The sequence below is a fragment of the Anomalospiza imberbis genome, chromosome Z (assembly GCF_031753505.1).
Source record: "Anomalospiza imberbis isolate Cuckoo-Finch-1a 21T00152 chromosome Z, ASM3175350v1, whole genome shotgun sequence".
Taxonomy (NCBI): Eukaryota; Metazoa; Chordata; class Aves; order Passeriformes; family Viduidae; genus Anomalospiza; species Anomalospiza imberbis.
In genome coordinates, this window is record NC_089721.1 from 72248035 (window position 1) to 72264705 (window position 16671).

The 16671-nt window shown below is 40.2% G+C and overlaps 1 protein-coding gene across 9 annotated transcripts in view; it reads right to left on the minus strand.

The window, feature by feature from the left end:
- VCAN (versican) overlaps positions 1–16671 on the minus strand; it is a 98437-nt gene that overhangs the window by 42457 nt on the left and 39309 nt on the right. For 5 of the 9 annotated variants that reach the window (XM_068176464.1, XM_068176466.1, XM_068176469.1 and 2 more), the window contains exon 7: positions 8458–11382. In XM_068176464.1, the coding sequence (XP_068032565.1) occupies positions 8458–11382 (2925 nt within the window). The remainder of the gene's footprint in view (positions 1–8457; positions 11383–16671) is intronic. The other 4 variants (XM_068176472.1, XM_068176470.1, XM_068176473.1 and 1 more) reach the window with 2 other exon arrangements.

The following is a 16671-nucleotide window of genomic DNA, read 5'->3' on the forward strand; positions in this document are numbered from 1 at the left end:
AAGCTCCCCTCTGCTGCAGCTGGAGTGACACAAATGTGTCTCTCTACCAGACACAATTTCAAACAGTGCCTACAGAACATGAGTGTTTGTTTAACCATAGAATCACATAATTTTTTCTTTTAGTAACTTTTTTTGTCTCAGTTTTCTTTTCTGCTTTGTTCTGTTTTTCCCTGGCAAAACTGGAACATTTGTTCTGGAAAAATATTAATTTGTTTTTAGAAACACTTGGGGTTTTTTTGGAAAAGACACTTCTGTTGGACAGTGCTTGAGAACAAAGGATTTAAACCAACTACAGCTAAAAATAGATGCCTTGCTGTGGTAATGTTACTGCACCACTAAATATCAGCAGAGGGAGACATATTTTTGGCTATAAACTACAGCCACAAACTCCATCCCATGCTAAGATGGTAATATTGCTGCAGAATTAGTTCACACCTGATAGGCTCTATATGTGGTCACAATAAACTGAAAAAAAAAATTATATATATAGTTCAAGAAGTGAATCAATTCGCCTAAAGTGTGAACAAATACTTGTCTGAAGAACATTTTGGGTTAATCCTTGGTCCTGTCAGTTGGACCAAGTGTCCACAGCATTTCCCGAGGACTCATGAATTTAACAATTCAATATTTAACTAGACATGTGACTGGAAACTCACTACAAGCCAGAGAGGTGAATATATAAGTAAGCCCAGAATCATTTTACTCACCACTTTCAAGAAAAAAAAGCAATGGTTTAGAAAAAAAACCCACGATCAAATACAATCAAAAATCTCAGTGATACTCTGTGTACATATAGGCACATTCTTTGCTGCTATTTTGGCAAAAAAAAAAAAAAAAAACAAAAAAAAAAAAAAAAACAAAAAAACAAACCATTAAATATGTGGAAATTCCTTTTCTAATGCCAAAAAACCTCCCACTGAAACTATGGGATTCCTGCTTGATGAGGTGCTATGTGTAAAATCCAAGAGTATGGTTTGAAGTTCAAAACTATTATTTCTTGTGCACTATTTGAGCTAATGATGGGTATCAAAAAGGCAATGAAATATAGCAGAGGTAATACCTAGGCAGGCAGGGACTACTGAAAGACACTCCTGACCAGGAATGAAATTCCAACTGCTTTTCTCCTCCTCAGGAAGCAGGAAGTTTTCATACTGAGTTCTCCACACTTAAGAAAAGCAGTAATACAAGGGTTGTCAGAAAAGTCCTAAAGAACTGACCAGCTTGGAAGAAAAAATTATTCCATAAAGAAAGATTGATAACTTCAGCAACGTGTTCCCTGCACACATCCTCACTTGTGGCAGGAAAATATTCTGAAATACACCAGTGGGTATTTTGTATACTATTGATCAAATTTATCACTTAACCACTTCAAAAAACGAAGAAGATTTTAAAAGACTGGCTGGATTAGCAAGGATTAATCCACTCATTAAACTGAGCAAAAAAAGACCATTGAAAATTCCATACTAAAAAAATTGCAATCTGGACATATTCAGAAAACTTTGGTACGGAAAAACACTTTCCTCAAAAAATTAAGTCATATTGTATCACCATGTAAAAGACAGCTCATCTTGTCTGCAGTAAGGCTTTTTAAAGTTTTCTCCACATGTAAACACAACCTCTAAAAGGATTCCTGTTCTTCACAACAGAAGTATGAAAAACTACATTGTACCTATGAATAAAATTCCTTCATTTCTCTCATGAATAAACAAAGAGCTACAAGAAAGCTGGAAATGTGTAATCCCTATGTCTAGATCTGAGACGTCTCCTTGGATACAATGCAAAAACAGCAGGGAATGTGTAGGCATCCTCTGAACAGTATTTAATGTGAGGGCACTGTTCCTTGTATCTATGGAAGTCTAGAAAGGAATGTGGAAAGAGAAATTATTGTCCTATAATAAGTCTTTCTTCAGGAAGAGCCAGCAATAGTGGCCTAAAGACCATTTGTTAATTCAGTTTTAGCTTCCTGTGAAAATTTCTGTCAAGTTTCAGCTCTGTTGGATATGGAGTTGGTGGGGTTGATTTGTTTTTGTTTTTCCTTTGTTTTGAAAAAAGGAGAAGTGCAAAATAAGCTTGAATTTATTAAAATTACTTGGTTATTAGTTTTGCTTTCATACAAGGCATCACTGCTGTTCTATTTTAAATACAATGTATATAAGATGGTGTATAACCTATTTTAAAAAGCCCTCCATAACACCAGATTAAATAAAAATAAAAAGAGTATTCTAATATAGAAAATCCCCAACTGGTTTAGTTAAACAACAGATCTACCAGTTTGGAATGAACTCAAACGTGTTCTGAAGAAAAATAACCACCAAATTATACAATGACCCAGAATCTGCAAAGTGTTATGAAGACATTGTGATACCTATTATCCCCATATCCCCACCACAGTTCTGCTCTCAATCACCTCATTGGAATTACTGTGGTGTAATTACACTGGGGAAGATGATATCAGGATCTGGCCACCTTACTCAGCATTTAACACTTCAGTCACTGCAGGCACAGGAAGAACGTGGCTGTCTCTACATCAGGTTTTTTGAATAATACAGAGAGTTTGGTCATTCAGGATGTGAAAATTACTCGTCAGACCTGCTTCCCTGGGAAATAAAGTTTAGAACATGACAATTGATAAGGAAACAAGCCTAGCCCTCCATTAAGGAAATAAAAAATAAAAGGAGATTTTGCATTTAATAAGTTGGGAAGTCGGTCCTGCCCATGTGAGGCCACTTTTGCTCTTGCTTCAAGATCCCACCAGAAATCAATTCAGGTCAGCCTATCTGTAAGGCAGCAGCTTTCCTTAGAGTAAACCTTGGTTTGAAATAGGTCCTATAAAGAAAGCATGGCTTTCAGTAGCATATACCCTTCATTTGGGGAAAAAACAAATGGTGATTTCAGCACGCAAAAGGCAAAGTATCTTCCCCTTCAGCAGAAGTCTCTCTAACACAATAAATAGCAAAAAAGGCACACCAAAAATTGCACGTAGCACGTGTGTGCATACCACAAATAATGGTGTCCAGAGAGATCATTTGCCAGCAAGCACAAATGAAACATCTTAAAGGAGAACAATGTGGGTAGAGATGAAGAGACATGCAAACCTGGATGCTGCAAACTTTTGGGCTGTCTCTTGCAATGCCCGGAAGAGGCAGTGTGAGGCTTGCTGCTCCTGTCCCTCCTCTGCTCTGGTCATCCCAACACCCCCAGCCCCTGGGGCAGAGCTAGCATCTTCCTTCCCTGTACAGCACCAGCATATTCCCACTCTCCCACGCACACACCCCCTCAGGAGTTACCAAAAACGGGGGCTGAACAAGGGGATGTGGTCATTCTCTGCCACTGAGCAGAGGAATAAAAGTATCAAGGGATAAGTGTCAGGAAGAAAAAAGACCTATTCAGGCTAAAGACAATGCTGGCAAGAATAAACATGGGTATAAACTGGCCAAGGAGCAATTCAGGCTAGATATTAGAATCAGGCTTAAACAGAGTTATGACGATCTTTGACAGCCCTCCAGAAGAAGCTGTGAAGACAAGAAGATTAAATGAATTTTAAGGCAAGGCCTAAGATGGACCTGAAAAGACTCTATTCTGCCTCCTTTGTTAAGGTTTATGACTATGACTCATTACCATCCTGCATTTCATTCAAATTTCACATGCCCTCTCACACTGCTAAGACAGAAATATGCATGTCAGAGAATTACATGTTGAAACACAAAGGTTTGTAACCTCTTTCCATAAAATTCCATATCCACAAAGCACAAGTTCCTGCAATTTTGTTCTCTTCAAAGCTGGAGGGGACAAGAAACCAGACAGAGCTGGTGTGAGTCCCAGGGTCCAACAAGCACTTTGAAACTTATTCAGTAAATAAAGACTTTTAAATGTCTCCAAAAAACACAGGTGTGCAAATTACTCCTGATTCAGACAGGAGTTATGTTTCCAGCATCCCCTCAACCACTGTTAAACAACACCCCCACAAGCATTTTTCAGCTCATAAAAGCTTTATGAGCTGAAAAGTTCCTTCAGGTTTGTTTTGTTTTTTTTTTTTTTTTTCCTTTCCCAGCTGCTAATCCATGACCTTCCAGCACCAGCAGCAGCCCCCACCATTAGGAAACATCAGAGCTGTGAGGACACAACAGGGCACAAAGTGGCAAATTCTGCATCCTCACAGAGAAAGACAAAATCCTGTGTCCCATCTGATACCATGGGAAGCTGTGCATGTGGCCACACCTCACACTGCTGGGGTATTTGGCTTCCTCACTCTCATGATTCCAAGAGAAAAGCTCCTGGTTCCACTCCAGTGGATGAAGGTCCCAAGCTCCTTCCTGGAATACACCCTTTTTATAGCATAAAAAGGAATGTTTCCTAATGTGTGAGGATATTTTCCTCATTAATTGAAACACCTCCCCACATCTGCCCATGGGCTGTCAGAAAAAACAGGTCTTATTACCCAGATTAATTTGTGCATCTGCCTCACGTTTGCCCACATGGGAGTGTGTGGATTGTTTTTACATTTTCTCAATGAACACTGCTGTATTCCTCCACAAATAAACAGCTTTATCTGTCAGCTCTGTGTTCTTTCTTATCAGCCCTAGAACACGTCCTCCAGAATTCAAATTGAGCTTGACCTTCCACCAGGCCTCCAAATTACTTCTGTTTCCATGCCTTGTTTTGGGTTTTTTTTTAATCTAAAAGAAAACTTCCTTTGTGAGGGCTTTCATTGACTGCAAGCATGCATTTTAAAAGCTAGGAGTAAAGCTATTTAGGATAAGAAAATGAGTCCTCTAGGATAACCTTCTTCTGGTCTAATAAATGTCTTAGAAATCTGGTCTTAGAAATCATATTTAATAGCACCCTCCAGTAACTGTACTACTTCATAGTAAGAGGGATGTGTGTATGAGACAGAAAAATATCCTTGCCTCTTTATTTAACTGAATTTAACTCCACACTTTTCGAGTGCAACTTCAGCCTGCAGTAATAATGAAGAATAATATCCCCTGAAATTCCATACATCCAAAACAGATTCCATATATCAACAGCACATTCCAGCCCAAAGACTTCAAAGCTCTTCAGAGAAGTTGTTGCCAGTCTGCTGAGGGTTTCAGAGAGAGGAGAAAGGTACAAGGAATCCTTCCTGCCTCCCCTTCCACCTGTGCATGGCCACAGATGAGCACACCTGAGCCAGGGCTGCTCCCACCACCACAGCCTCTCTGTCCTGCTGGACGGAAACTGCTAAAAATATCTCAAAATCTCAAGAATTTACACATTTAGCACAGACTTCCTCCTCCACATGGAATGTAAAACACTGCTCCTGCCTAACAAAGCCCAATGGCACCTCCATGGAGCACTTAAATATTATTGTGCCCACGCTGTGGATGGCAAATGGAGCTGCAGGGAGCAATATTCAGCTGTGTAATAGCAGGGTTTTTATTGTAATTGAGTGATAGGAAACAAAACATGGTGCTGAATTTCTGCTGAGCCCTGCCTCACAGCTAAATTGTTGCTTCTGGCAAAAGCTGAATAACAAGGAGGTGAAGAATGAGGGGGAAAGAATAATCTCATAAATAGTTCCAGCACTTCTGCAAAACACAAAAAGGAAAATACGTTTGTATAGACAATGCCATCTATATATAACCTCTCATTATAATTCCTATTTGAAACTGTTATTTCTTGAAGGGCTTTGGTAAGCAAGCTGTCCTTTCTTAGGACAGCTTTCTTTGGCACTCTTGACTTGAAAATCAGTGAAGGCCTTTGTTTATAACCCTCACCCTTAACTTTATCTAAAAATGCTAAACTATGTTACCTTGAAAACATGCCAAAGGAGGAAAAAAACCTTTGTTTTATCAGAGATGTAATGATGTAAACTGCATTTACGGTTTCCAATCCGAGCTAAGAATAAAAGGCCAGAGGTACAGTTTATGTAGTTCTTTATGATAGTGGACCAATTCTCAAATAAGGGGTGATAGAATAAGAAGTTAAACTACATCCTAGTGAAAGGCATATGTTGGTAATATTTGCCAAATTCATTCCTCTTCATTACTTCCCATAGGCATTTTCTTCAGCACAAAGAAAAGTTTATGGACTGAGGAACAATGAGGGGAAACTGGGCCTGACAGGATTTTTCAGATGTTGTCTTTCATTTCTGTAGCAATAAAAGAAATCAATCAAAACCCTCACAGAGAATAAATCTTTGGCAGTTCTAACTGAATTTGGGGTAAGTAGGTAGAGGGTGCCTTTAGTCTGTGGATTGCTAAGTGGAGGAATTCCCACTGCCAGGGCCTGAAAACAGAAGAATGAAGAAAACTCCTTTTTAAAATTGCACTAGACACATAAGGCTCTCTGTGTTTAAATAGAACACAGTGCCATATGAAGAACTGAATGATATTTCAAGACAATAAACTTTTTTTCTCTCCTCACAGACTAAATAATTCTTAAAGGCAGATTTTTAAGGATTTGTAAGGATTTTTAAGGATTTAAGTTTTTGTCTGCTTACAAACACCCTGACACATATGCACATCTATACCTGGGAAATGCATGCACAGCTTTGAAAGTTTGTGAAGATGGAAGAAGACAAACCCTGAAGAAAATTTGTCCCAAAGACCTGATCACCCAAAGCAGAGTGAGAGCAGCTATGAAGAGCATCTGCACACTCTGTCCTTCAGATAATCCACTTTGAACCAAATCCTAATTTAATGAAATACAGTACCGACACTATTCTGAAAAAAATATTGTACAATGACGTTCTTCTTGATGTATATGCAGAGAAATCCTACATCCACACCCTTCCAAACCACCCGACTTCTTTCCATCACCTGGAACATGCAGCTGCCCAGCACAACCCACCCTCCTGTAGGAAATAAACTGTAGCATAATTCAAAAATCTAATAGGAAAAACAAGGTCAGTATTACCTAGTCCAGCTACCCACTATTAAGTCAAATTAAGAGAATTTCCACAGGTACAAAAGGGTTTAATACGTGGTTAAATCTTGCCTTGAGAAATTACCCTTCTGCTCCGACTTACTGGACTTGTATCATTTAATGGAGACTCTCAAGGCAGTGGTAACATATAAAGACAAAATAATGGTAATATACCACAGAAACAAAAGTTTCAGAACTATCATTTTCTGAAACAGAAGGCTAAGCTACTATCGCTATAACTTGTGCAGATTTGCATTCTGTAAACATAAAGCAGGATAATAAGCACAATGTGAAAAAAAGATAGCAAGCCAAGGTAATACATGTCCAAACAGGATATGGCACATCTCAAGGAAAAAGCCACTACTGGCTTTTGATTTTTTGAATGGAGCCCTACCAAGAACAAACCTGACAAAACCATCCAAAAGACTCCCATAAATTATGAATTCGGCTGGATGAGTTCTTCAGAGGCATGGAGGTTATGGCCAAGAACCAAAGAGAAAACAGTTTCTGACACGACCATTCAAAAGACATGCATGTAGTTAAGGTATATAAGACCAAAAAAAAAAAAAAATCCATTTTTACTGTGTTCCTTCAAAAAAATAAAATAATTATTATACAACCATAAGACAATTAAACACAATAAAACATTGAACCTAACAGAAATTTTGTGCTTTGTACTGCTTGCCAGTTCTTTCACTTTTTCTTTTAAAATATAATGTTTTACTGTGCCATCTTAAATAATAGTCAGTTGACAGGATTCTTTCATATAAAACTGCACACCCTTCAACATTTGCATTATGGAGACATATTCATCATCAACCCCAACAGTTCATTGCTACTTTAGAGGTTTCTGTTCTGGATACCCATGGAATTGAAGCTACATACACATGTACAGAACCATCAGCTAAAAAATGTGGCAGAATTAAATATTGCATCAATTTGCACTGCATATTCCCTAAGATGGATTTTAAAAATGCTACGATATGCTATTAAAAAAAAAAAAAAAAAAAAAAAAAAAAAAAAAAAAAAAGAAAAAAAGCCCATTCCTCCAAGTCACAGGAGGCAGTTGAGTGCTTTAACCATTTTTTAGCTGACTACACTGTACATGGCATTGTTAATTGCTACAGACCAATGGAATGTTAAAATAATCTAGTGCTTCGTTTAGGACTAGTAATGCATGGAATGGAAGCTGTGAAATTAAAATGCTTGTTTCACAGACAGCTGGAGTTAAATTGGTGACTGGACAACATTAAAAAAGAAAACTGGACTGTAGCCATCATGACTTTTAAAAAGAAATAAAACAGTTTCATATTCATTCTTATGTAGAAATCATTCTTACCACACAGCATATAAAAAATACATTTCTGAGGGGCTTTTAACGGACAGAAAAATAGACCTACCAATATTCAGTAAGTTGCTGTCTAGAGAAAAGTGGTTCTTTGAATCCTTCAGTGATCCAAGAAACATCTCCAGCATATTCTAAAGCACACCTGTTTGTCACGACAAACTGTCCACTCTGATGGACTGCGGGTCTAAAAGGTAAAATCTTACCTGTGTCATTGCCTGTGATTTGAATAACATACAATCTTATGTCATTATCAGGGTGTGAAGTAGAAGGAGACACCTCCTGAGGTTGCAAGGCCTCTGTGGCCTCCTTCACTTGGGGTGGAGCAGTAGGTCGTGCCACTGCTGTGGCAGTTGATGCTGTGAAATATTCCTTATCGATTTCTGGCTCCAGCATCTTTCCTGGCAGATCATCCTCAGCAGTGGCTTTGCTGGGAGAAACAGATTCATCAATTATGATGATGTCATGGCTTGTTACCTCCTCTTCTTCCCCGGGAATGATGCGTGGGGACTTTTGAGTGGCAGAAGGCTTGGTTGCAGATGTAGGCTGAATTCTGTCTACAGCACCAAGGGAAGGTGTTGTCATGCTGCTGGGAATTGTTGCTTTGTCTGTTGCAGTAGCTGCAAATACAGCTGGCCTGGTTTCCTCAGGTTCTCTAGTCATTCCCGAACCTTCCGTAGCCTGGCTTGGAGAAGCTCCCAGAGTCAGGTCAGTAAAGCTTTCCACAGTGGAATGTCCTGCTGGCATCGTATGGGAGGGTGGCACAGAATCCCAGCTCACTGCGTCATCTTCCTCCCTGGTGGGGGCTCCTGGGATGTCCTGTGTCTTTGCTTCACTTCCAGTAGTTATGGGCATCACCTCAGTGACCACCTTATCCTGATCAGGAGCAGTTCCAGCTGTTGGAGTCACCGTGAGGTGCAACCAGGTGCTGGTTTCCTCAGGTGCCAGAACTCCTCCATGGTCTGTGAACGTCACTGCAGGCACAGGTGCCTCTGTGGCTGAGTACATCTCCTCATAAGCTGAGCCTGTCTCATCCTGAACTGCTGTTTGGGGCCATTCAGATCCTGGTGACATCTCTGGTTCGTGTGTGTGGGCAGATGTCACAGAAAGCGTGGCAGTCCTTGGTTCCAAATCTTGGTCCAGTGTGGAGAGTTCTGGGAACACCTTGCTATGTTTTGCAGTGGTTTCTGTTGCTTCTGTATGAAAGACATCATCAAAAGGAGTCTGATCAGTAATTGTCATATCTCTAGTGACCTCACTCTCTACAGTAACTGGAACTAGGGAAGCATCATACTCCTTCTGTGGAACTGCAGTATCTACCTTTGTTACACCTGTAAATTTAATAGTTCCCTTTGTCCCTGATGTCTCATCTCCTTCATGCTCAGTTACCCCCACAGCTGTGGGCACAGCACTTGGCAATACAGTTACACTTGAGGAGCTAAAAACCCCTATGGTTGCACTACTTTCTTCCACTGGTATTTTGGATGCTGTGGTCATTTCCAAATCCAAGGAGCTGCTCATGTGGGATACACTTGTAGTGTCTCCACTCTGACCAAAATCAGCTGATACCATTTCTTCATCCCTTGTGGTCTCTTCTGGCTCCCTGCTTGTCTCAGCTGCATCTGTAGCTGCTGAAATTGGAGCTCCTGGATGCACTGTGGATTCCACAATGTGCCCTGGAGATGATGTGGGCTCCATTCCAGAGAAGCCATCCTCTGTAGCTATCTCAATCACTCTTCCAGTGTGAGATGACTCTTCTGTCATATACCCCTCCTCTTTATCTGTTGGCAGCCACATGCCAGAACCTGGAGGGGCCTGTGTGATCTTCTCCCTTGCAGAACATCCCTCAGATTCTGCCGCAACACACAGAGGAATGGTGGCTGTGGAATGAGGGACCTCCACATCTGCTGTCCTCATTTCTGGCTGGTTTGTTTCCTCCTGCTCCTCTAAGACAGCTGATGCTTCTGTCTGCTGGGATGAGGGGATCAGAGACATGGAGCCTTCTCCAAAGCTTGGCAGGGCATCGGTGCTTCCTGAGATGGCCTCAGACTCTGTTTGATCAGCAGCTGACACAGAAAAGGATACAGGTGTTCCAGATGCCACGGTGGGCTGCACATCCCTCAGGTCCTCTCTGCTCCCTTGAGCTGAGGCCTCGCTGTCAAATGCTGTCGCAGAGCTAAATTTAACCCAGGGTGTTGACTCTTTCACTGCAGAATACTGTCCAGTGGTTACTGCTTGCTCATCTAAGAGTGTCTCTGATGCAGCAGGCACTTCTGATCCTGGGGCATGAGCAGTAGCCACCCCAGAATCTGTGCCAGGCACAGCGGTGTGCATGCTCTCACTGCCCTCCCTCTCTGCAGACTCAACGGTGAGCCAGGCTTTAGGGATTACCACAGTTGTAAGTTTCTCATCAGATTTTGCCTCCATTGATTTTTTTGTGGGTGCATTTGTGAGGTGGGCACTGTGAGACACATTCTCTTTTGTTAGTGAATCTGAAGTCCCTGTCCTGGCAGCCTCTCTCCGAGAAGTCTGTAAGAAGCTATCTGTAGCTGTCCTCAGAGGGCCAACTTCTATTTGCTCAGTCTGATTGTCAGCATCATGCCTTTGTGCATCTCCCGTTTCAGCATCTTCCCAAAAACCAGTGGAACTCTTAGCTACAGCTGTGCTATCCTGAAAAATTACAGAGGTCAAGAAAGCGTCCTCAATGCTTTCAGACCTACCTTGTTCCTCGGGCAACTCTGCTTCCGAGTAAGTGTGATCCAGTTCCAAATCTGGGGCCGTGGTGTCTGTTAGCCTGGGTGAGACATCGTATTCAGTCCTTCCCAGTGGGTCATAAGTGAATGTTTCGCCGTCGGTGACAGTCTGAGGTAGAAGGGTGGTTAAAGGAATGTTCTCCATGAGCACCTCCATCTCCCTTTTCTCCTCAGCCACATCAGTAGTCATTTCTGCGTCTTCTTCAGACTCTGGGGTTGTTTCCTCCAAAGAAACTGCTTGGGTGGCAGGAACTTCAGTGAGCAGAGTCTCAGAGATGGGAGGCTCGAGAGGAGATCCAGCAGGCGACGATTTCACGCTGTCAGTTCTCAGGGATGTCACAGGCTCGACGGTCGGAGGCTCTGTTGTGACTTTTTTAGCTTCAAAAAAAAAGAAAAATAAAGAAAGCTACAGTCAGTGCACAAGTTACTCTAGTTCATTAGTTTGAATATTCCCAACAAAAACTACATGGCACACTGAAAAATAAGGGCAAAGTTCAAAGGCTTTAGGTAGTTCTTTAGAGCATTGAATGACATGCAACAAAGCACTGTAAAGCTGCACAATTGCCTAACTTAAAGTCAGATGAAGTAAAAAAAAAATAGCAATATTCTTCATATTTGTGGTTTATATAATTATCCCTAGAAGTCCTTGTGTTACATGAGTGACCATCAGCCTGCCAGGTACTGATCTGAGGACATAAAAGTTTATTTCAAGATGTCAAAAATGAGGAGAACTGTGGGTTTTCTTCAAAGCTTGATGCAGCGTCCAACTCAGATGGATAAAGGCAGTGAAATAATGCTTTAATTTATTTTCAGCACATAATTACAAACTGCAAAAAGGAATCCTCACTGCAGTGAGAGTGTGCTCAAGCAGCAGGATCGAGCATGCCACCAGAAAACACTGCTGCTGCCCTGCCTTTAAATTATGCTGGGAGAAATGTATTGTGGGGAAAGGTGAGAATGTTGAACCGTAAGATCATAAACTTAATACTACTAAAATGATGTTGATCTTTTGAAAACACTTCAAAGATGCGCATCTGAAACTCCTCCACACACAGAAATGCTTCCATGGGAGTGCTGAACATGCAAAGACAAAGTGCTGAACCCTCTGGATGATGGAAAAGGGAAAAGGTGAGGGAGTTGCTATCCTAGATGAACAGGAGGCACAAAGAAAGGTCCTCCCAGTGAGCCAAATTGTGATGTTTTAAACAACATGGTGGCCTTGCTGCTTGTCTACTCCTTTTAGCCCACATTTCCATGCCATCTGAGGAGGAAATGTGTGCTAACACTGCAAGGTGTGTCAGAAGATTTTAAATTCCTGGAAAAAGTGAGTGCTCAGAAAAGAGGTTTTCCTCAGGAAAAACCCAGGTTGGAACTATCTTCCCTTCTGCCAGTTTTGCCAGGTCAGTAATCCTCAGAAGGGCAATGGAAGCAGATAGGTGGAAGACGTGAATGCCTTAAACCCATGTTGTTAAGTGCTAAGTGACTGAGAGTCAAAAGCCTAATAAGGATGCAGATAAAGAGCAAATACAGCTTTTAAATCACACTAAGCATACGAAGAATGCATTGAAGGTCTGTGCTTATGAGGACTCACTGTTTACCAGACAGACATGACTACATCTAGAACTTCTTGCAAATTAAAATCTTGGTTAGCTTGCAATAGTTCAAATAGGTCTCTTTCCCTTGCGCACAGGAATCAAAACAGTTACATTATTTTACGGTTTATACTCAAGCATAAGCAACATGCATGCACAAATCAGGTTTTTTCACATATCCATGGCTAATTAGGTGCCCCTTTGATAGCTGCTGGTATGAATTCTGCATGTGCAACTCAGGGTCACACAAATATTTGTTCAGTTTCACACATTCAGCTTTGAAAATGCCACCTTTGCAAGAGACCCGTTCGGTTCACCCTGAAGCAGGAGGGACTGGTCAGAGGATGACTGCTCAATATTTCTGGAAGAACATTTCGAATTACAGAGTAGGAAAATGATGTAAAAGGGTTGCTATTTCAGCTCTCCTGAGCGAGAAGTGAAAGTGAAAAGGAAATTGCGAGGGCAAGAAAATATGACGTCGCTATGTTTAGAAGTGGTGGTGTTCTTTGCCAGCAGAAAAAAAAAAAAAGGAGCTGATTTTTTTTCCCTACCACAAAATAATTTTTTTTAAATTTTCTGTGGCTTTACAAAGAAGATTGAGCTACATATATACATATATAGATATATATATATATATGCACACATATATATATTAAATGGAGTTTTATTTATTTATTTTAAGTTAAAATGCTTTTTCCTCCCGTCTTGGCTTGCATGGGGCTGGTTTAAACCACACAAGTCTTGCTTCACGACTTGAGAAAAGAAAGATGCACACAAGTGGTGTGTACTGCTGAGTGGTAGCTGTTAAATCTCTACCAAAGAATTCATCAGTTTTCTTCAACAGCTATTTTTTATCAATCTCTGCCTTCTAATCACAGGATCAGTTTCCTTAATGTGGATGGAATTGGTTTTGCAGCCAACACAAACACTCACTCAGGCCCCAGCTGCCATACTTTGAGTGACCATCAGGATCACCCTCTGAACAAATATGAAAATGTTAATACCCTCTAACAGAGCTAGACAAAAATTAGGGAAATGTGGGCAAACTTTTTAAATCTGTGGAAAAAAAAGGTAAGTTTATTTCATCGCTGCTGGGAAATTGTGTACAGTTACTCACAACCACTTACGCAGCTTCCAGATTTCCAAGAAATGCTTGGAAGTCCCAAGAGTTCACATATTTATGCCTGGGATGTAGATATTTATTATTCATGACTTATTATCTGCTAATGACTTGACAGAATAGGTACACATTTATATTGCCAACCTGAAAAAACACCAAGCATATTTGGTTTGCTTATATTAATAACTGAATCAATAAATATTATCTTTATAGAGTGTTATAAGTAGAGCCCATATTTTTTAAGAGTTTATCAATAAACAGCCGGATTTTCTCCCATGGAAATTGTGTGCAATTCAGCTCTGGTTAACATCAACTAGAGTGACTCTAAAGTCACTTTGTCAAAACAATTATATGCAAGTTTTTTCACTCACATCATTCAGGAGTGCAAACTTATTTGAGTGGATAAAAAAAAAACCTGACAGCGCTTCTTCAATGAGAAATATATCCATGTTTTTTGGGTGTTTTTCTCTGTGTGAAAAGAAAAAATGAATAAACAAAGGGAAGGTTGCTTTTTTAATAGACAACACCAGTTTGAGCTGTCCTCCACTCCACCCAGATGTTTTGCATTACTGTACTCCTTGCATCATGCATGCAATATGCTATCTCCTTTGTCCTCCTTCTGGTTCAGGACATGAGACAGATTTTCCTAATAAAATGCATGAACATATTAGCAGCAAGAAAGCAAATTATCTCACCAACAGCTGCTCATATCAAAGACTATCTGTTTTTTTTTTGTTTGTTTGTTTTAATCGATTCCTTCTACATTGAACAACATGCATGAAGTTGATTTTGGAAGGGCTATATGACTTTGCAGAGATGCTATACTTTTTCAGTCCCCATTTATTTATTTTATGCTTTTACTGTACAGCATTTTCTTCTTTTTCTTTTCCACCCAGACTTAAACAAGGATTCAAAATAGTGGAGCAATATTGAAACTTACTATTTTTTCAAGGAAATCAAACTGCACAACTTCAGACATGGTTTAACTTTGCAATAACCAGATAAGAATTCTAGTATGCTCAGTGCTGTTTAATTTGGGATTAGTATGGAGGAGAAATGCTTATTTAAAAACTTATATATTTTGTAATTTATATACTTGGTTTTTCAACATTACCAGATCGACCCATGTACCTAACTTGAACCACTTGAGCAATTTTTCTGCACTCAGAAATACTGTTTATCTGTTTACATTTAGGTATGTACCTAAGAACCTGGAAGGACATAGACCCTATAGACAGAGATTGTTGTGAGTCATTGCTAACAGCCAAAACAAAAAAAATTTCCTTTAAGTTGGAACAAAAGCTGGAAATAGTGAATTCTTTCTGTGAATTACAGCCAAAATAAATTATTATAAAATATAAATAATGTTGAGACACTCAAAATTAATGTTTGAAATCTTTGAGCCCAATTTGAGCATGATGCCAATGCAGAGAGCTGCTTTGCTTAATTTTTACATATTTTTATGTGATAATTTGTTAAGTTTTTTTTGGTGTCTCTTCCTTCCCTGCTACCAACCCTGGCAGAGAAGACAGCCTTGAATGTTCCCCTGAGTCCAAAAGCTTTTGCCAGCTGGAGTTTAAATTACTGGCAGAGCCTTCCTAGCTGAACAAGTCTAAGACTAAGAACAGATCAAAAAAAAAAAAAAAAAAAAAAGGGGAAAAAATGGGAGTCACAGACTGAGCAAGAAGCCTCTGCTCACGGCACTGATCCAGCACCTGCTCATTCACGCCTTTCTAGAAGCCGTGGTGCACAGGGGATGTGGGATTCTGGTTTTAAATAATGAGACTTTTGGTAGCAGAATTCAAAATCTGACCATGCAGCTGTAAGAATTTCTCTGTAACTCCAGGTGCATACTCCCACTCACCAACACTCTACTTTGACGTCAAAATCAAAAGCCAAATGTAATGAGAAAAATGTGAAAATTTAAGGGCAGGATCCGTTCCTGCTTACAAAGCATGTGCCATATCAGAGAAAACCTTAAATTTCTTAAAAAAGACACAGATCCTTAAAAAAGACCCAGAAATTTGAAAGCTATCAGGCTGTCTTATTTGCAAGAAAAACTTATAATTAAAAGTTTTGCATCCTCTTCACACCACTGCCCAAAGTCTTTTCTTCCAGCTAACAAAACAGGAGAGGCAGCAGCTCGTTTAGCTCTGCGTACACAAACACCCCTAAGTAAAACCACTTGCTATTTCATAACTTCTGAAGTCAGATGGTTGAAGGGGGAAAGATATGTTATCTCCTGGTTTCCCCACATGCAAGTGTAGTTCTGTGAACGAATTATAACCTGCCAATCTATCCACAAAAGAACAATAGCAAAAAGCATTTCCCTTTCCACATTATTTATTATGAAACTGCCAAAGAGGACAAAAAAAAAAAAATCAGCAAACCTCTTTAGTCAGCTCTTCCTAATTAAATCTGTAACCCAGCACCAAATAAAAGCAATAATCTTTGTTTTGAGATGGCAAAAAACAATTGAAGAACAAAAAGGGCCAAGATGGTCACTTGGGTAAGAACTGACAGCAGAATTCCTGGTGCTTTGCTCCCCACACCTGGTGTGAAAGGGAGGAAATCACCGCTGTGTGCCATGGGTGATGCCTAGACCCCACAGCAGTAATGGAGCAAAGGTGACAAAGAGCAAAATCAATTCATGTTTTCTGCACTTGGACACTTAAATGGGTGGACCTTCCACTTCTTCACATTGTTGCTCCTCATCCTATCCTTGTTACCTGACCTATCCACTGACCTGAGGCAATGAGAGGAAAATGCCTCCAACTGTGTCTTCTTCTCTCTCCTCTCTCCCTCTGGCCACAATGTTTGCACTTAAAGGTTGTTCTTAAAGGACCCAGATTTGAATCACTCAGGCAAATGCAAGTTCCCTTGCTCAGGTAAAAGAAGCACCTCCTCCCGAGCACTTCATGGTGCTCCAAACAGCTGCTCCTCATATGTCAGTCA